A 20,680-nucleotide genomic window follows, 5' to 3' on the forward strand; every position below is an offset into this window, starting at 1 on the left:
TTTAAAACTGACAATGAAGAAGGAAGGGCCAAGAGGAGACTCAAAAACAAGGTGTAACAGTGACTCCTACACACCTTCTCCTTCATGGTCCTCCAACCGCCCCCTCTGCTTCACACACACACGCACGCATGCACGCCTCCTGCTCTCACACAGACACACACACACACACAAAGGCCTCAGCTCTAAAGTGTTGTGAACCCCTTCCCTCCCATGACCTCCCGCCCTCCACTCCAACCCCCCCCCCCCCCCAAAAGTCAACAGAACAATAAAATAAAAGCAAACTCAGCCACAAATAGATATATTTATATATAATATATATTTACTCTTTAAAAATAGAACTTCAGTCTAGATACTAACAACTGTACAAACTACAAAAATAAAAATTTAATATAAATAATTTATATGGCATGACATTAACATTTTTTTCTGAAATAAACTACAAATCAATGCAGGACTCCCTCGCCCACCCCCTTCCCACAAGCGCGCACACACGCACCCGCACATTCACACACACACACACACACGCACCCGCACATTCACACACACACAAACACACACACACACACACACAGATACTGACAACACCTCCTGGCTGTCTATGGTGTGATCAAACTGTGAAAGGTGTTTTTGTTCAGCTGCAGTAGCTACTTGACTGTTTTTTCATATTTCCAAAATAAAAAAACAAAACAAAAAAAACCAAAAAAACCAAAGCTGCCACTTAGAAAATGACACACACATATAGACAAACACACAAATAGATCTGCAAGTTTCTCCCTGCAATTATTTAACCTGGCAGTGATTAGACCAATACTGAACAAGAATAATAACAACTGAAACTCTGTAAAGCAAATGAAATGAAAGAAATGTAACATGACACATATATGAGGTTTGCATTAACAGACAGAGTGAGTCAGAGTGTGTCGAAGCGCTAACTAGATTGAAACCGGTTTACATCGTGTAATAATTGCACAGGGTCACGATAACAAGAGACCCTAATAACCCTAAAGCAGCCAGCAAAGAAAAAAAAGAGAAGAAAATAATAAACTAAAATAACTCCCTTTGCATTTGTGAATTTTACGATTCCCTTTCAAAACTAATACGAGAAGGTGAACGACACTTTTGTTAAAGTGACAAAAGTAAACATCACCCACTGTAGAGCTTACAAAAACTGCAGGAAAAAAAAAAGACATCAAAGCTCCTTCAAGTAATTTAAAACTGCAGAGGCCGTTGGGGCACAGGCAACATGAATTAAGCGTGTCATGATGGCTGATTGATCAGATTCGACCATTTTCAGATAAATGGTGACAAGCGTCAGCCAATCACTGCCAATCGTGGTACACATTCTGTGTCTCGACAAGAGAAAGCGATAAAAACATATTTATACAATTACAACATAATACTGAGCTCTGAATGCTGTGATAACAGGGGAAGGGTGATGTAGTGAAGGCACGGCGGTTACTACTGTTAAGAAAACACCATCTGCTGTGTAAGTTTTTACAGTGCACACTACGGCAGAGAGTCTGTCAGATGCAGAATATCTCACAGCGCAACACTGTGATAGATGCTAACAGGAGAAGGGGGGGGAAGGGGTACTGCATTTTTCTTTTAAGGCAAATTGCTTAAAATTATTTTGAAGTGTAGCAGCAAAAAAAGGAACATAATACAAATAGAAATAAAACACTGACCATGTATGTTCAATAGCCTATAATCTTAATAACATCTCAGCTTTGTGAAAACATATAGCACATTTCTTATTCTATACAGTGCAGGGGGGCAACCCAAAAAAAAAACAAAACACAAAAAAGAAACAAAAAAAAATCAACCACCCCACTTGAAGATAATCTTTTACATCTGAACTTTTACGCAAGAGAATACCCAAGTTATACAGTACTCTTTTAAATAGCTTCCCTCTTGTTTAGTATTAAAATATATACTCATAAATTTATATAATTCTTAAAAGAAATATTTTTTTCGTCTTAACACGTCCTTGAAGTAAAACCTCTCATTTATTCTTTAGAGTCTATGTACAGCTGTCAATGCGTGACGTGACGCCATGTGGACGCTCTGGGGAGTAACCCAGAGATTCGAAGAGAGAGGGCGAGGCGTGTGAGAGGGTCTAGCAGTCTTTGGGTGCCTGGATCCTCAGCTCACCTGCAGCAGACAGAAGACAGAGAGCGATCAGACTTTAGGCACGGGGGACATTAAGTCACGGTCACATGTTACTGTCAGTGACAAAGAAGCCTGAAAACTTTGCTCACCTTGTGTCTTGTCAAGCTGATATTCTGTCTGGCCCTGTGTTGCTTCCAAGTCCTGGAGCTCTAGAGAGTCTCTTTTACATGAAGAAAAGTTTGTTTTGTCACCACATGTCCTCTTAGCAGCCTCAAAACAGTCCGACTCGCTGTCCGTGTCAAAACCTTCATGCATGTAGCCTTGGTATGCTGCTCCCGGCAAGGTCGGGTGGACAGCCACTGTCACAGAGGCCGTGGCTGTAACCATAGTAACAGGTCCCCCAGCGGAGCCTTGTTGTGTTGGCAGGGTAGAGTTGCTATGGCTATAGCTCAGCCCTTTAGTCCTGTTTGGCTGAGGCCCTCTAACGTTCTGGAACCTGGGGCCGCTCTGAAAAGTCCTCCCAGGAAAGTGGGCTCTGTCGCCGGGTAAGTGTTGGCCAGGCTGAGCCTGGAGTCTCTGGGAGCCCCTCTGCTGCTCCCGCTTGTTTTCATCCCAGCATGTAACCTGGGATCCAAGAGGAGACTGTGCAATGTAGGAAGATTCACTTAATGGTTCAATCCTCCCACCAGGAGCTGTTGCATTTTCTCTAAATGGCTTCACCACCTAAAACAAAGAAATGTTTACAGTTAACTTTCAGAAGATTTGATTAAAAATTGGGCAGCTTAATTTGTCTGTGTGGTCATGCAGCGTACCGTAAGTTTAGGGAAGCTCGGGTCTTTGCTCGCTTCCAGCAGTATATGAGATGTTGCTGGTGGAACGCTGGTGTGCGATGCTAAGTATGCACTCCGTTCACAGTACTTATAATCCTCCTCCCCAATCCCTGATGTAGTGGTCAACTCAGAGTAATACTCAGAGTCTGATGACTCAGAAAACGCCTGTTGACGAGAGCGTGGGTTGGGGTGGCCTGTGTAGTACCCATGATGGGTCATTGGTGGAGGCAGCGGAGGCTCTGGAGAAGGTGACGGCAGGCAGCTGGCATTGTCAACTGGGGTGACCTCAGCTGGAGGACCCATCATGGAGAGGAGGACTGGGAGGAGAACCAAGCCATTAAGCATCCCCAAAACAGTCAGGATGGCTAGCACAGCGAAGAAATACCTGAAGGATGGAGAGACATGAGATGTTAGTTTGGGCGTGAACCAAAAACAGACACGACAAAGAATCAGTGTCAGAATAAAAGCAGACGGTAACACACAGTAGTGACTGATCGCTGTTAATGCATTTAACCATCCTGAAATCAGACAAATGCCAAAGGACAGAGCAGGTCTGTCATCTCTCTTTAGCCTATTGGCAATTTTTTCAATCAACTGGAACGTGCAGTGACAGAGCTGCAATCCATTTAATCTTATTTTCTTTTGCATGCTAAGTTTTATAGGGATTTGGCTAAAATACAGTTGCATTAAAACTGTCAGCCAAGCTCGTGACACTTTCACACAAAGTACAAGACATTTAACATTTGACAAATGTTTGGTTTTTTTTTTTTTTTTTTTTTTGCTTTATCCATTTTTCTATTTAACGTTTTTGTTATGCAACACGTTTTTGTTTTTTTTTCTTTAAATGGACAAAAACACACGTGTGTGTGTGGCTCCAAACACTCCAAACACACACATAGTTGGCACATGAGGAAGGGAAGTAGCTCTGGGGAAGAATACAGGGAAAGCCCAGTGTTTGTGTATCAAAGGCGAGGGGGTTGGGTGGTGGGGTGGGGGCAAATCTGATTCCCTGCTTAGTCCAACTAAAACATGCTTTGATGCCTCCACTGCTGCTGCTACAAGATATTCTCTCGCTTGTTTTCTTTTTTTTCTTTCGGCTCACACTGTGCGTGTGTGTGTATGTGTGTGTGTATGTATGTGTGTGTGTTTCCATCTCTGTACAGCTCTGAGGAGGCCAGGGGTGGAGGCAGGCCACAAGAAAGAGCTCCCCAAGAAAATTAGAGAGGACTCCACTTAAACACTAACAGAAAGCAGGGAGACAGTGAGATGCTAACCACCAGCCAGACTTAAAGAGGTAAAACAAGAAAAAAAAAGAGGGAGGGAGGGAAAAAAATGACAGTTGGTATGAGGGAAAAAAGCCAACAAGGACAAGGATAATAGCTGCAGAGTGTTATGGAAACATTCCCTCTCAATGGACTACTACAGTGATTATTACTACTACCTCACTTGACAAAGGTCACTCTTTTGTCTGATATGTTTTCTCTTTTCCTCTCTAGCAGCTGTCCTTATTTTCCTCTGTTATCAGAAGGATATTCATAAGCTGCTCTGCCAAAACCCTGCGGGGACGCACATATTTAACGAGCATGCTTAATCGAATTAACGCACATTCACCTGCAGATGGCGAAATGATAAATAGTTTATCAATATTATTATTACTATTTTAGAATGGCGTCCACATTTGAGCTCACTTGCTTATTTTACTCCAAAATGACAATTCTTTACGTGGCGGAAAAAGAGACAGAAAGAAAGAGAGTGAGACGTTGGTGGGACCTCCAACAGTGTCTCACTGTTAGGAATTCTGTTGTTTATATAAACTGTAATCTTTTCCATTCGTTGTCAGGCCTGCAGAGTCGTTTTTGTGTGTGTGTAAGAATGAGACAGTAAGCGCTTACACGCATGTACGTATGTGCGTTTCTCCACGTGTGTACACCCGTGTGTGTGCGTGCGTGCGCACTGACTTGTGGCCTGCCTGCATGCATGCACATTCTACGTAAGTATGTGTGTGAGAGAGGTCTCTGAGCAGAGCTGAATTAGGCGTGCTGTTTATTCAGTGCATTACAAGGCCAGGAGATGTTTACAGCAGTATATTTATGCTACTCCCCAGCTAGCCAGCCTTGGCTTCCCCCAATCAGCTACAGCTACAGCTACAGCTAAACAAGACCTCCAACAGAGACTAGTCCCCTCTGTCTCTCCTTCACGCTGAAAATTGTCTCTCAAAAATGTGAGCAGACAAAAAGTACTGGAAATTTGCTCTGGCACCCTTAATTCCAACCCAAACTTCCCAGGTATTCTCAAATTCCTGCTACCTAAATATATGTACATTTCTTTATGAGTGTAATCCAACACTTTTGGAAGATCTACTCATCAGGCTGTGACCTAGCCACCCACAAAGACCTTATGTCCTTGTACGGAAGCCACCCTCAGAAAATGTCTCCTGCTCCCTCTGCTTCTGTCTCCGTTTCTGCAGAAAACTGTGCTTTTTATGTCATGGAGGCCTGCTGCAGTCTGTGAGCCCAAGGCTGTGGTTTAGGGTTTGGGCCGAGACCACATTCGGCTGAAAAACATGGAGGTATTCGCCTTTTTTCCACTCTGACCATGAAACAGTGGTAGAAAACACACGCACACAGAGCAGATGCGCACACAATTTACACTCACCAGTGTAGACTCTCTTACACACACACACACACACACACACACACACACACACACACACACACACACACACACACAAACAGAGGGTCTGTTGGTGGGCCGCAGAGCATCTGACCAGTTCAAATTTAGCTCCATTTTTTTTTTTCATTACGGCATCCAACGTGGAAGGCGGGAATGCCAAACAGATGATAGGAATTTTTACAGATTCCCCTGTGTGTGTGTGAAAGAGACAACGTGAAAGAGTGAGAGGGAGACACCACCCAGTGGGCAGCAGAACACTTCCATGTTTACAAGCAGCTGCTACACACACCCTTGATGTTTTCCCCATTTGTTTCACTCCAAGCTCGAGGAGTCAGATGTGTGTGCGCTCCCAGAGTGACAGAACCAGGTGCTTATTTGTCACTGTTTGTGTGTCTCTGTGTGTGTCTACAAAAACAACAAAAAAAGGACTTCCACCTGCATGTAGACCTCCAAAGTGAGGTTTCCTACTGCACCCAAAGTGAGACGAGACAACCGGCTCCACACAAAATGCTGATTCTTCTAAAGGTAGCATATGACCTTTCCGAATGAACACACACACACTCACACTCACTTACCTCATGATGAAGTCAAATTCGGACCCGGCCAGCATGAGAACACCCAGCAGCGTGGAGATCGCTCCGTCAACCACCGGGGCAAACATGTGCTCCAGCGCCACTGCCGAGCGCTTGTTTCTGTTGCCAATTGCTGTCAGGAAGCCCTGCGGAAGAGAGAGGGGGGAAGGTGGGGAAGAGAAGTGAGTTGGAAATCTTGCCGATCACACAAAACCTGTGCTTGCGGTGAGGCTTTGGCAAGCTCCCTAGTTCCTGCGTTTGGTTTTGTTGAGGATTATAACACTATGCTACAAGACAGTACAGTGTGCATGGAAGCAGGTTGCCAGCATGAGTGAGCAAGCCAACACCTCAATAATTTTAAAATAGCCAACTTTTCGCCAGTTATAAATAAAATATTTTGTAATGCATTTTCTTCTATTAGGTATGATTAGGTGGTTAGGTGCTGCTCATTCCTTACCAGAGCGATGTGAACAGTGAACTCCACTCCGATGCCCACGGAAGCGATCAGGATGACCACAGGAATGGCACTCAGCTTGATGCCAATTAGACCCATGATGCCAAACAACTCCACAGTCATCATGGCCAAGATAAACACCTAAAAGCACACATGAAATTTAGCGTTACCACTATTCCAGTGCAGGAAATGTTAAGCCAGCCAACACAGTAGGATGAAAAAAGAAGATATGGCTAAACGAGATTGTAAAATTAAAGCATTTCAACTATAATGCTTTTCTTTCTAGATGGAGCTGAGTCCTGCTACCACAATCTTTGACCCTGTGCTCAAGATCTTAATGACATGAGATCAAATTTCCCACCCTCGGGTTAATCCCATCCCCCTCGCCCACTCCCATATTCCTTCTTTCTCTTTCTCTTCTTCCTTCCCATAGGTGCTTAACACCAGAGATTGACAGCGCCAAAGGCAAAGTGTTTGCACCACATTCACATTTACTTGTCCATAACAAATTATCTTGTTTCATTTTTTTCCACAAGATTTTTAGCCTGTGTCGCTCATTTTATTGTTTTCTGACATTTAATACAACGGCTAAGTAATGCAGTGCCACAGCTTTCGAATGCCTTCATGTGGGGTGTTACTGTAAAACCGCAATACAAACAGCAACAACAATCCTTAGAAAACAAGGAGGAGAAAGCAGTTCCTGGCCAACGGCGGCTTTTGATCCCAGCAGGGGCTTTTAGCTGGGGCATAGTTAAATTGGAAATGATAAAAGCTGTTTTACTGCTCGACCACATACAGGCTGGGTGAAGCCTTCACAGGCCGGTTGATGCTTGGAGACCATGCATGCACGTAGCTGTGCCTCTCTGTCTGAGAGACTGTGTTGTGTTGCTGTCTCAATCAGCGCTGCTGTGGGCCGCTGCTTAAATTAAACGCATTCCTGCTGAAACCGGCTCTGTAGTTGAGCTACAGACCCCTAATGGGGCTATGGGGATGTGTGTTTCTGTGTGAGTTTGGGGTCTTTGAGGACCACCGGTCCCACCAGCTTGTGTGTGAAATGTTATCCATCTGTTGACCACTCAGATTGTCTCTTTTCCGCTCTCCCACACGCACATACACGTACAGACAAATATCCCTGATGGATGGGTTGTGCAGGCCAAGGTCGCAACTGGGCAGATCTGTCCTGTCCCCAAATCTCTCCCTCTCCCTTTGACAAAAGGAGTGAGAGAGTTGGAGGTAGAGGCTTCAGGAGGGTAAAGCCTTTCTTGCTCCTTTGCATTTCCTTTTTTTTTTTAGGCTCGCCGAGCGCACATTAGAATAACAAAGGGCCTTGTGTGTGTGTGTGTGCATGCTGGCCCTCAACAGAGAAAAAAGGGGCCCCCTAGACAGTGTTATTGAGCTATGCTGAGAAGGGTGAAAATAAAGAGAGCGAGAGGGAGGAAGGGGTTAAGGATGCTAAGTTAGGATGAGGTGGAGAATTAAAAAAAAACAAACAGAAATGATGTAGAAAAATGCACGATATGAAGGAATAAAAAAGTGGAGTGCAGGATGAAGAGCTATCCACTTACAATGATGCCTGCAGTCCAGGGGTTGAGCAGGAGGATCGCACAGACCAGGAAGGTGCAGGCCAACACCACACTGATCGACAGCAAGAACCAGTGTCGGAGGCCAATGTACTGCTCCCAGAACAGGAAGGGGTATCCGTTGGGGTAATTGAACACACCCTTGCGGCCAAACTCATCGCAAATGGTGCGCACACTCTCGATGGCTTCCACAAAGTCGCTGGCCTGACGAAGGCCGTTCAGGTAGAAGGGGAACTGAGCAAACTCCAGGGGCTCTGCAGCTGGGACTGCGAGAGGAGATTAAAAGAAGGTAAAGTGACTTTGTATTCACACTGTAAGTCACCTTTAAATGCATCCACTCTGACCAAAATCAGATGACTTACTGCGCAGATTTTCCCCTGTAGTGTCATACTTGTCATGAATCCATTCTCTGGGGTGAGGGTAGAAGTTGGCCTGAGATGCAGCGTAGCCCAGGGGATCATTACTGACCCAGACTGTCAGGTAAATGTAAAAAACCTCCGGGGGGATCAAACCCTCGACATCCACCAGCCGACGAGAGGTCAGCTAGAGAAAAAATTTGCATTTGTTGATTATATTTTCATCTATAATGCCAAGCAAACACATTATGAGACAAAGCCATCTTTTTTTTTTTTTAACTCACCTGGCTGTAGTTAAAAGGCTCTTTCTTGGAGCCAGTCTGGATCAGGAGCTTGTATGCCAGAGCCCCGTCTTCTGTGCCGTTACGATAGCTGTCAGCGGTAATTCTGCCTGCCTGCCAGTCAGCATCAAAAGCCGCCTGAAGACCTGTGTGTGAGGTAGAACACACAAAGAAGAGAGAGGATTATTGAGGCTGTCATTTATAAATGCTTTGATTTCTGTTATCATAACAGTTCTTCTGCATGTCTGCCTGTGTGAGCAGTGATGCTGAAAATGTGGAATATCAAGTTTCCTTTTCTGGATCAGATTGACCTGATCGCTATTACTTCTTCTTCACTGGATCTGTGACACATTCTAGCCTAAGGACGCGCGCACACACACACACATGCCAAGATAGCCTATGACCTCAAACCGTGAGCGAGTACGTCACCTCTGAGCCCAGGTGGATGCAGTCTAACAATATGACTGAACTTCCACTCACCCTTTGCACATTCTAACCCCCACACCCATTCACTGTTGTCTTTAGCAAAAAGCATGTCTGAAAAACCTAATGCATTAAATAGCAGACTCATTATCAGAAAGAGACAGAAAGAAGAAGTTATTACCTAACTCCCTCTAAAAAAACCCCCCAAATAACATTACTCTGAATTCTTACCTCTGAGCCAATCCTGGAAATAGTGCAGCCACATGCGGGGCAGTTTGTTGTCGCTGTCTCTGACCACATATCGAACTGAGTTGAAGGCGTTGTGCAGCTGAATCAACAGCCTTTGAGATCGGGCATAATCGAATCCGTCCATAGTAACCAGGTACATGTTATAGAAGGAGAAATACTTGAACTGGGCGTCGATGAAGTCGTATTCCTTGGTGTCACGTGGCACGATATCGGTCAGGTAAAGGCCATCATGCACCATGGTGGTACCGTACAGGCTGAGGCCCAGGAGGCACAGGAAGAGAACAACCACGGCTGCTTTGCTCTTAGGCTTAAGGAGCAGAGGGGCATATTTCTCCCTGGCAAAATTGGACAGGTTCCAGTGCAGGAAAGGGAGCGGTACACACTTTTTCCCTGATCTGCAGTCCTCCACCTGGGCTAAGAGGTCTCGTGTGGAGCTGGAGGTAGGGGTGAAGAGCTGGGAGCCATAGGGGTCTGGAACAGAGGTGGTGGTGGGGGAAGGAGAGGCGGCTAAAAGGAGGAAATACAAGCAGGAAATGAGCATTCCAGTATCATAAATTGCTGTATTGTCAGAATCATCATAGAGTTCAGTTTACCTTGAGGCTGGGAGGGAGGGCAGAGGATGATGGAAGGAGGGCTGGTGGAAATCTGTGAGGTAGGCGGCAGAATTGTTACAATATGCTGGCCTGCCGCGTCGCACTGCGTGAACGCCTGCACCGTCGTAGTAATTTGGGTGCTGGTGGTGATGGTCGAGCCTGCAGTGTACTGGTGCGTGTGCGCCGTTGTTGGCGTGTGAGGCTGTTCTCCGGCGTCCGATAACTCTTGAGGGGAGAGGTGGATGACGCGATCGGAGCACGGGCTGTAGAGACAGCAGAGGATGTCCAAACGCTTGTCCTCGCGACGGTGGAGGTCCAAACTGAGGATGGCGGGGAAGATGAGCAGCACCATGGCAAAGTTAAACACAACCACAATGGCCGCCTAGGGAGAGGGAGAAAAAAATACAGCGTGAAATAAGAGCAAGATAGAGCTAAGAAGAGACTGAACAGGATATAAAATTACAGACACACCAGCCCAACTGGGAAGAGTCAAGACTTTTTTTTAAATTCCTGACACCACAGCCCGGTAAGTAAAGAAAAGCTCTTCTCTAAATCACCAGCCACGAATACTAAGCGAGCCAGGAGGGGAAAGAAAAGAAAGAAGTCACAAAAAAATATAGAAAGATATATATAAATATAAAGTTTGAGCAAAACCATCACCCTTCACCAGTTCAGCTACAGCCTCCCCGCTCACCCGTCCCCTGAAGCTGACATTCTAACTGGCTGTGGTTTCCAGAGTGTGTCCATCTTTGTGTGTGTATTTGTGTGCGAGCTTGTGTGTTTCAGACCACCCACAGTTAGTCACAGATCAGAGAAAACCGCCTTGACGGCCCAGTGATATACTGGTCCACTCCCTCCCTCTCCCTGCCGTTTTCTGTCTCTGTCTGTTCATTACTGTCTTTGCTCTGATTATTCCCCATTATACATATTATACATATTATATGCGCATTACATATATATATATATATATATATACATATATGCACACTTACACACAAAGACATGCACACACACACACACACATACACACACAAAAAACGTTGGCCCTCTAGGTGCAGTGGCAATAAAACTAGGAACAAAGGCTTCGCTTGCTTTGAATAAATGTCAACTCTTTTAAGTTATCTCTTTCATTTTAAAAGGAGCCCAAGGCCTCATGGTGTGCGATTGTGTACAGCTTGTTTATGCATGCGCGCATGTGTGTGAAGGCGTGTGTCTGTGTATGTCTGCAAAACATACCTGCAATGAGAAAGCTCGGAGCGCAGGGATGGGTACTAGAGCAGCCATGAAAAATGCAATCATGTTGTTGATGGAAGTCAGAGCCACACTGGTGCCGGTGCGACGCAGACAGTCTCCTGTCCGCTCCTTTACAAAAAAAACAAAAAACAGAAGACACAAATCAGAAGAGAGGAAAAAAGAGGAGAGGACAAGGGAAGAGAGGAGAAGAGGCTTTGAAAGGTACCTTGAAGGGTATGTTGCTTTCAGTTTCTGTGAAGGAGTGAGCCAACAAAAACATATCATCCACACCGATCCCCAGTGCCAGGAAGGGAAGCACCTGGAATAGGAAAAACATCAGTCGAGAATAAAGGGTCTGAATGATCATTCAGCATGTGGAATCAAACTCTGTGATTTAAATCAATGGAGGACCTCCTTAAATTTAAATGTGCTTATGAACTGAATGATTTACGCCGCTCCCTTTATGTTGTACCTGTGTCGTAGCGGCATTGAAGGAGAGGCCAAGCAGGGAGCAGAGACCCAGTCCAGCTGCCACTGACAGAGCCACCAACAGCACCCCAGCCAACCCCACGGCCCCCTGGGATTTGGCGCAGTCCCATCTCAGCATGGTCACACAGGCATAGGCCAGCTGGAGAGGAGAAAATGTATTATTATTAAAGACAGTGAAATGATACAAGATACTTATTATCCAAAAATAATGGGCAAACGTCAGTGACTATAATCACCATGAGCAGGTATCCTCCAGCCACCCTGATGACGCTGACATCAGAGAAGGATTTCATGATGTCATTGAGGGTTGTGGTGGAGAAAGCGTGGATGGACTGACTGGAGTTTGCTGGAATACTCTGGTGAACCACCTGATGGGGAAACATCAATCAACTGTTAAAGCGTTCTGCTGAAGAATAAAAAAAAACATACTACCCAATTTATAACTAAGCAATGTGGAAGAGCAACTGAAGGAATATGGACCTTGTTACACACATGGTTCAAAATCCCCCTAAACTACTACAGCCCTATATCTCAGGACCCCCTAAAATTTCTGTTTGAAATGTGCATGGCTGTGAAAGCGAGTAAGACGGCCCGAGTGTGTTTTTACATGTGCTAGCATGTGTGTGTGCGTGCATAAGTATGACAACTGAGGAGTAATGAGCACAGATGCCAGAGGTTGTGAGGTCAAAGGTGAAAAAGGATGGGATCGCATGGCTCAGAAGGCGTCTCCTGGTACTTCATGCCCATGAAGGAACCAAAGCGCCTGAAAGCCATTTACCTGTAAGCGTTCGACCATCATTTGCTATCTCGTACAGATCTGCGCTTGTACTTTAATATGTCGGGCTGGGGGAGCCTCATGTCTCTGTCAGTTTACATTTGAGTTTTGTTACCCCTCCTCCCTCCCGCTGTGCTTAGCCTCGCCGTGGTGGGTGTCAGCTATCACAGCAACAGCTTGTTCCTATAACTAGGGTCCTGACAGAGAGGGAGATGATTGGCCTACCACACACACAAACACACACTAACCCGGTGCTCTGGTCTGCCCTGCGATTCAGTTTACAAGGGAGCTGAAGACTGATGGAATTCAGACACTGCAGATTAAAGTCTCAGTGTGCTTGTGTGTGTGTTTATGTGTGTGTGTCAGTGAAGATGGCAGCATGAGGACAAGGAAATGAGCTCTAATTTTTCTCCCCCTCCTCCTACATGATCTCAGTGACAACAAAATATCTTTATTTCTGCCCTGCTGTCCTTGAAGCATGGCGCGTTTAAAGGAGCGTGAAATCTGTGCGCGAGTTCGTACCTCGACAAACTTTCTCTGCCAGGACTCAAGGATGGCGGTGGCTTTCTCCTCATTCCAGTTAATGTCGTGGATTTCGTAGTCGTCCTTAAAGTGCTCATATAGCTGCTTAGGACTCATCAGCAGGAACATGGTCTGGAGAGCCTCCGCACTGCAAAACATGCAAACAAAGTTTAGTACACATCAGGAATGATGAGCGACTCTTAAAAAAACCATAATGTAACCATTAAGTCTGAGTGTTTAGATGTCCCTTGTATCTGAAAGCAGGTGCCGTCTCTTCTAAGATTTGCCGCCTGCCTGCTTGCCCATCTGCCAGTGTAAACAACTAAAAGCAGGTGTTATCTAGCCTGTCTGCTCATCTCTAGGCTGCAGTCCCAGATGTCCTCAGGTTTTCTTGGCACCGGCAAAGCAAGCAGCAGTGCCGCTCAAAATGTGAAAGAGATGATCATAAATCACATCCAAGAATAAGTGTGGCTCTTGCAGATGGGCCTGGAATCCTCTTTCATTCAAGGCTCTCTTGGGTCTGTGGAGGGGGGCTTGATCTGGGCTCTGACCCAGTGCTCTCACTCCATTTGTACTGTCCATGCTTTTATAGCCAGTTGAACTCTGAAGATTGTCTTATAAAGAGCCCTGGGTTAGATGAAAGTGAATTTGAGTGTTATTCGCCTCCTTGTTTTTCTTCTTCTTCTTTGGTCCCGCACACAACAAATGTGCAGCAGGGTGGTGGGGCTTTATGTGACTGTCAATCATCTTTAATTGGCTGATCCCAGACCGGGGTCATTCAGGAAACTGATCCCTCTCAATATGAGGCATTCCTAGCATGTGTCTTCACTGCTGTTAGGGGGTTCCATAGATTCAGAGGGGAACTCGTAGCCTACTTGGCTGGTAGTGATCGCGTCGCATCCTTGCTATTGGATCCTTTAATCACACAAGAGGAAGACAATGTATAAATATACCCACAAAAACACACACACACCTCAGCAGAGCATCCTGGCTGTTCTTGACCCGCCCTCCCAAAATGAGCTCCTCTTGCCAGTGCATGAACTTCCGGCTAAAACCATGGCAACCACCCTGGAGACGCCCAGCAATGTCAGGACTCTGAATAAGAAAGCAGAAATGTCAATATGCGCGCCTCTTTGGTTTACTTTGTGTGCACTGTAAATAATTACTAAAGTTGCACTCTTTCATGTGAGGTTACCTCTCCTAGCTCCTTGTTAGGTGCACTGAGGGGGCAGTCAGGGTCTAAGGGGTCTAGACATGGTCTGTTCATGTAGGCATGTCCCACCTGAGGAATCAAACAATGTTAGAGATGTCTCAGTACACAATAAGAGGTGTAAACATAGATGACACGCAGCCTTGTTTAGTAAAGATATCCATGTAATTTTTTCTGTGCGTCACCTGGGCTTTGTCCAGCATCTCCTTGAACCCTTCCAGTGAGGTGAACTGGCTCAGCTCCTCCATCAGCTTGACTGGATCTAGATTCATCCACTGGATATCTTGCATACCCCTGCAGAGCAAGGACACACTTTATAATGGCAACAAACACACACACACACACACACACACACTGATTTTACATTATTTGTAGGAACTTAAGGAAGGAAGGCAACGTAGAATAGCTTTTATGAGCATGTGCCCACATGGCTACGTGGCTTTGAATTCTTCGCTAATGTTTACTCTGGGCAGGAAAACTTTTACTTCAGTTTCTCTCTCGCTCCTTTGTTGTGGTGGGCTACACAGGAGGCTAGCTGCAGATACAGGATAAAATAGCGTTTATTATCCTGTTTCACGCTGCCACAATGCCCAGGGAAAAGGCACAGTGGCTGCCTGCTCACTTTCATTCCTCAATGCCCTGCACTGAGTCATAACAATTACCTCTGCCTCCCAAACATCTTGATAAGGAGGGAGGGAAGGGAGAGGCCAGGAGGATGGAAGGCAGGGAAAGGGAAAACGGGCGAGGGATGAGATGTACATGGACAAATAACCTGTTTGTTAGCTTCATCTGTACTGCGCTGGTTTGCTCTGCAATGTGGCCTACATCAGGAAATGTAATGCACTTGCTCAAGGAAAATGAGAATTTTGGAAAAACTGGAGGAATTATGTTTGTGGTTTGTGATTCAGCAAGACAAAGGGAAATAAAATTATCCCAAAGTATCTAAACTCCAAGCTGAATCTCCCCCCGATGGCTCATGAAGAGAGCTGCTCTCCTATTCCCACATACCAGGGTCCCCCTTTTGCTGCTGGTTGCAAAGACACTCCTTTATCAGCTAGTTTTTGCTTGACTGGACTGGGCCTGGGCCCTTTTGTTTTTTCATAGATTGCTGCTTTTTGTTCTCCCCAGTTCTCTCACTCTCTTTCTCTCCCACTCTTCATTCTCTTTCCTGATCCCCCCTCCCCTTTTCTTGCTCTCTATCATACTCTTATTTCTTCTGTTTTTGAGTTGGTTTTTTTTGTTTTGTTTTTGCAAAAAATGGTTGGAGCAGAAGCTGAATAAAGGGACAGTCCCGCCAGTGAATGCAACAGGCTCTCGTAAGCTCAATGACGACAACAAATAAATGAAGAAGTTAAATACATTTAATAAATAACAGCAGATGTTGAGCACTGTGTGAATGTTTGGAAGATGTGTGATTCATCAAAGGCCCCCTTCTCTTTCTCTGGTGCTATGCTTTTCACACAAGCCAACAGGGAGATGCTAAGGATGGGAAACTTGTGTTTGTTTCTGTATGTGCTGGCTTGTCATGCAACATACCGCTGTCAGCTAAGACACACACATAAACAAATAATTCCTCTGCACAGAAACATCTGCTATGATCTAAACTATCTTTTCTAAACTAAGCACACAATTGAAATATCACTTCTGACGAGGAAAAAAAGAGATCCCTTTCAGTGACTCAATTTCTCAAGAGAACTTTATCCCCCGCAGAAAAAAAAAATAGAATCTCCAAATGCTCAAATACGCCCAGACTCCACTGTTAACTGTCTTGTAGGCTCTCTCTGTCCTTCTCGGGGGACTTGGGGCTTGAATACTGCCCATTTTATTTGTTGGACAACTTGGGAGCTAGGAGCCCGGGGCATTACCATGAGAATGCCGAGTGTTAGCCGTGAGCTGACAAAGCCAGCCCCCCTCCCTCCTCCGGGGCCCCTGCACTGATGGACACTCACTCGTAAACTGAAAGAATGCTTACCATTGTCTGACCCAAAGGGCTCCCCTGCCACCACCACCACCGCCGCCGCCGCCACCACCGCCTCCCCGCCCTCCGTTCTACCAACCCACCACCCAGTTGCTGTTACAGCCATCTACTCTCTCTCCATCCCTGCCTCGCTTGCTTGCCCGCTGCATCTCTCTCTAACCTTCTCTCTTTGAATTTCTCTGTCAGTACACCCCTTTCAGTCCCTCTCTGGGCCCTAAAAGAACTCTATTACTGACCAGCACTGTCAGTCACAGCACCCACTGATAGACTACTGAAAGCTCAACTGTATGTCTCCATCCATCATGTGCTAAAAGTGACGGACCCCTCCAAAAGCTCTACTCAGATCAGATGGAAGCAGTGCATAGAAACAGCCAAGCTGTCAATGAAGTGCTTAAAAGTGCACCAAAAAAAAAAAGTTATGGCAAATATTCCAAGACTTACGGTAAATAGGCAGAGCCTCCCTGTAGCTTGGCCCCTTCCCAAAAGCAGTCCAATGGGGTGATTATCATACAGGGGAACAGCTTGTCAATCATCTGGGATCAGGAAATAGAAAAGAAAGAAGTAAACATCACAAATCAGTGATAAATAAACATAGACACACAAAAAAACCCCAAACAAAATGAAACAGATATTTCTTCATCGACTTACCCTTTCGATCATGACGTTCTCTATAATGGGGACTCCAGATTTATAGCATATTTTATTAAGATCCCATGATCTAAGAGAAATAAAGGTTTTAGATTAAAAGTTTTATTAAAAAACATGGGTGCGCGCAGCAGATCTTCGCAGAGCATGTCCACTTACTTTCCAAACAATGACACCTGCACTTTGCTGGCGGACAGCGCGGCTTCCATGTGAACCAGCAAAGCTTCCTGGGTGAGAATGTTTGTGCCCTCTTCTTTGGGGGTCTGGATAAGCATCTGTGAGGTAAATACAGACTCCTCTCCCTGCTTTTCCCTTGTGTAGCGAAGCTCTGTGCTCACACGACTGCCAGCTAAAAAAGTAGAAATGAAAAGTGATTAGATAGATAGATTTTCTTTAATGCACACGCAAAGACACTCACACATTTGTATCCTATTACAGAGTAGGTTTTGTGCGTACATACACACACACTTACACAAGAACACACACATATATTGACCAACGCCCTTGGCCTTCGCCAGTGTTGGTTTTGAAGGCACTTCACACAAGCCAGTGTCTGGCCAAGAGAAATGAGTAATACAGCTTCTCATTGGCTCCTTCTGCGAAACAGATGTGCCCTGTTAGTTAGTGAAACCAGCCTTCTGATGCCCCCAAAACGCTCTACTGCTCTGTTTAGAGCAGCAGATACAGACCGGGACAATCTGAACTCCTAAAAAATAATTATGATGGGCACTTCATCTTTTAATCCTGATGTTTATGCACAGTTTTCAACCTTTAAAGGTTGTTTATTGGAAAATGTGTTCATCTCAGACTCTGTATTTCTCTGCAACTCTTCCTCAGCGGTGTTCTTGTGATATGGCATTGAAAGACATAAAAGTGCGAATGGATAAAGAACGTTGAATATATTAGTGGAGGAAAGAAATATGGCTGTCAGAGATGGTGATGAAGACAAAGGTTAGAAAACGGATGAAAAAAATGTAGAGCGAGAGAGAGAGAGAGCGAGGGAGAACGAGAGAGAGAGAGAGCTATGTTGTGCTGTGCAATAGACCCCAGCCCCCTAATTACAGGAGGTTGCCCTGAAAAGAGTTTGCCAGCCGGGGGGATCTGTGCCAGTGCCAAGTGGACATGAAACATGCCGCGCTGGATCACAGAGGGCCCGTCTGCCCCTCTTGCTGTCCCACTACACGACAACCCCAGAGAGACAGAAGGGAGGGGAGAAAAGAGGGAAGTGGTGGGAGTTTAGAAACTAGGGCTACCACCTTCTTGATTCTAATTTTTGTCAGTCGTTCACCCAATTTTACTGCACTGCACTTCGCAGCTCCGAGCATCTATTTCTTTCATCCTTTTAACACTCTCCCATCTACCTCTCTCTCCATCTCTTTCTCTCTCTCACACTCTCCCGCTCTCTCTTTTCCCTCACACTTTCTGGACCTCCCCCTGGCTGGAACAGGCTCCCATAATTGATGGGGAGAAAAGAAAAAACAAACTATTCAGCCTACGCCGCAAAAGTGTGAGATCAGGTTAGAACTGCGGTCCTCTGTGACACAGTCCAATATTTCTAGGCTTCGCTTTCAAGGCTTAATTACATTCGCAGGGCCTTGAGACTATCGGGTCACCTTGTTTATTTGCAGTCACTGGTGTCGGGCTTAGTGCATCTCACAAAGAAAACACTTCAAAATGGGACACGCTCTTGTTGGATGTTCTTTGCACAAAAACTTTTTTTCTTTTTTTAAAGCTAATGTATTTATAAACCACAGCAGGACATATGTGAAAGAAATAATTCTGCCTGGAATTTTGGAAATGTTAGAAAATGAGATTTGACTTTCATTAAATCATTTTCATACTGTCATGAAGTGTAAATACGAGATTTAGTGTAAAACATTTTAATCTTCGTGGCCCCGCTTGGGTTTTCTTGCCCCACTAATTTCCAATCAAAAAGAAAAAAAAACCCACTAAAAAACTGAACACTTTCCGTTTGAGGACCTCTTTGACATCTGTTAAACCTTTTTTGACATTTCGTATGTTAACCTCTGCAGCGTGGGGTTTTGATCCCAACAGGAACTGGGTGGCTCGAAGAGACTCTGGCTCTGTAATTACAGGCCTCCTGAAGTAAATTATAGCTATTTGTGTCTCGTTCCTCCCATCTGGACCACCCAGGCAGCCAGTCCTCTCTCGTTTCTCTCTCCCTCTCTTTCTCGCCTTCTCTCCTCAACCCCCGGTCCGGCCCCAACCACCCGACTTCTAAGCTTCCCCAGCACTCAGCTCTGCTCAAGTTCACCACTCTCTCCATAAGAAGCCTCTCCGTCTCTACCTTTCTTTCCCTGTTCCTCGTCCCCCTTTTCTCTCTCTCTCTTTCTGAGGCTGTTTTTCCCTTTCTCACTCTTTTTCAGTTTCCCCCCCTTCTACCCTCTCCCTTCACCCAGGCTTCGCTCCTCACAGCCTTAAAGAGACAGTTCCCAGAAACTTTCTTCCCACCCTGGGAAGAAAGCACCTTTGAGGGTCTAAAGCTGGGTTTTAACAGCCCAGTGGCTGGTAAGTTTATTACACGAGCGATTCTGAAACATGAATTATTAGTCCTTGTTTGGCAACATGATCAAAATTGAAAAAAAAAAGAAAAAAGAAAAATGGGGGGCTTGGAGATGAGTGAACACAAATGATCGCAACTCTAAATCACATCCCATCGGTTTGTCAAGATGCTTTCGCGATACTCGACCACCATCTTACAAATTTTAGCAAACAATTCGACTCTGATGGGTGCAACATATGAATTCATTTACTAGCTTCACCACTAAAAGCACTTTCACAACAGTTACGACATTGGGAAAGTGAAAAGCGAGGGGAAAATGTCATAACAAGCCCCGACATGGTTTCATGGCTGTGGATGTACAAAAAGTAAAAAATAATAATAATGTTTTTAAGAAAGCGTGTTTTCATGTGCCGGTGTATATATATGTGTGTGTGTGAGTGTGTGTGTGCACTGAGGTGAAACAGGACTCTGTCTCCACCAACCTCAGTCATTTCCTACCCACCTGACCCTTCCATCCTTACAAGCCAAACAGACAGCATCTCCTAACTCAATAAAACATCTGGCTTCTAGAATGATCCAAGACCACCTTTAAAGGCCTGTTTCTATTCTATTCTATTGTGGTTATGGGTACCTAGTCCCAGTTCCAGGCCATTCTAGGTCAGACCAGGCCGCCTTCAAAGTTTAGTGTGGTAGATTAGCTGGATTAGGGGGCCCCTGAAAGGCCCCACGCTGCTATGGAGGAAGACTCAAGAAGAAGAGGGCTGAAGGTGACATGTATGCTATTACTTGCTATGTAGTGCATTTGACGTTTTTCCTGATTTACACAGCATGACAAGATGAGAAGAAATATACAGCCGATTTCTACACAAAACTTCCTTTGATAAAATATAGTTCAGGGAAGGTTGCTACGCTACTTTATCATAGCGTAGCAACAATATGAAAAATAGATTAAGTTATCCCTCGCCTGCTGTCTTTTACCTATGATTTACTTCCTTCTCCACTGTTTTATTCACAAAAGAGCTGCTTTACTTCCTTTTGATTTTCAGCAATGGAGCTAAATGAGACATTCATTCCTTCATCTTGGCACCCAGATAGGCCCCCTTCTTTTGGACCCACCAGAATCTCCACTTTGGATTCTTCAGCCCAGTCCTGCCCTATGGCTTTCCCTAGCCAGGGCACTGCCT

The 20,680-nt window shown here is 45.2% G+C and overlaps 1 protein-coding gene across 1 annotated transcript in view; it reads right to left on the reverse strand.

Moving 5' to 3' along the window:
* Positions 1-258: 258 nt before the first annotated feature.
* The window catches only part of ptch2 (patched 2), a 28,159-nt gene continuing 7,737 nt past the window's right edge, over positions 259-20,680 (reverse strand). Inside the window, exons 3-23 of the mRNA XM_084912568.1 lie at positions 17,132-17,321; positions 16,976-17,045; positions 16,769-16,860; positions 14,535-14,643; positions 14,335-14,421; positions 14,113-14,234; positions 13,140-13,287; positions 12,079-12,210; positions 11,826-11,981; positions 11,580-11,672; positions 11,357-11,482; positions 10,121-10,502; positions 9,510-10,034; positions 8,859-9,001; positions 8,581-8,761; positions 8,204-8,484; positions 6,642-6,779; positions 6,188-6,330; positions 2,922-3,324; positions 2,259-2,832; positions 259-2,151 (exon numbers count right to left, since the gene is read on the reverse strand). Of these exons, the coding sequence (XP_084768694.1) occupies positions 2,117-2,151; positions 2,259-2,832; positions 2,922-3,324; positions 6,188-6,330; positions 6,642-6,779; positions 8,204-8,484; positions 8,581-8,761; positions 8,859-9,001; positions 9,510-10,034; positions 10,121-10,502; positions 11,357-11,482; positions 11,580-11,672; positions 11,826-11,981; positions 12,079-12,210; positions 13,140-13,287; positions 14,113-14,234; positions 14,335-14,421; positions 14,535-14,643; positions 16,769-16,860; positions 16,976-17,045; positions 17,132-17,321 (4,130 nt within the window). The 3' untranslated portion in view covers positions 259-2,116. The remainder of the gene's footprint in view (positions 2,152-2,258; positions 2,833-2,921; positions 3,325-6,187; positions 6,331-6,641; positions 6,780-8,203; positions 8,485-8,580; positions 8,762-8,858; positions 9,002-9,509; positions 10,035-10,120; positions 10,503-11,356; positions 11,483-11,579; positions 11,673-11,825; positions 11,982-12,078; positions 12,211-13,139; positions 13,288-14,112; positions 14,235-14,334; positions 14,422-14,534; positions 14,644-16,768; positions 16,861-16,975; positions 17,046-17,131; positions 17,322-20,680) is intronic.

This window comes from Perissodus microlepis, chromosome 18 (assembly GCF_051167445.1).
Source record: "Perissodus microlepis isolate ML-2025 ecotype Zambia chromosome 18, ASM5116744v1, whole genome shotgun sequence".
NCBI classification, from domain to species: Eukaryota; Metazoa; Chordata; class Actinopteri; order Cichliformes; family Cichlidae; genus Perissodus; species Perissodus microlepis.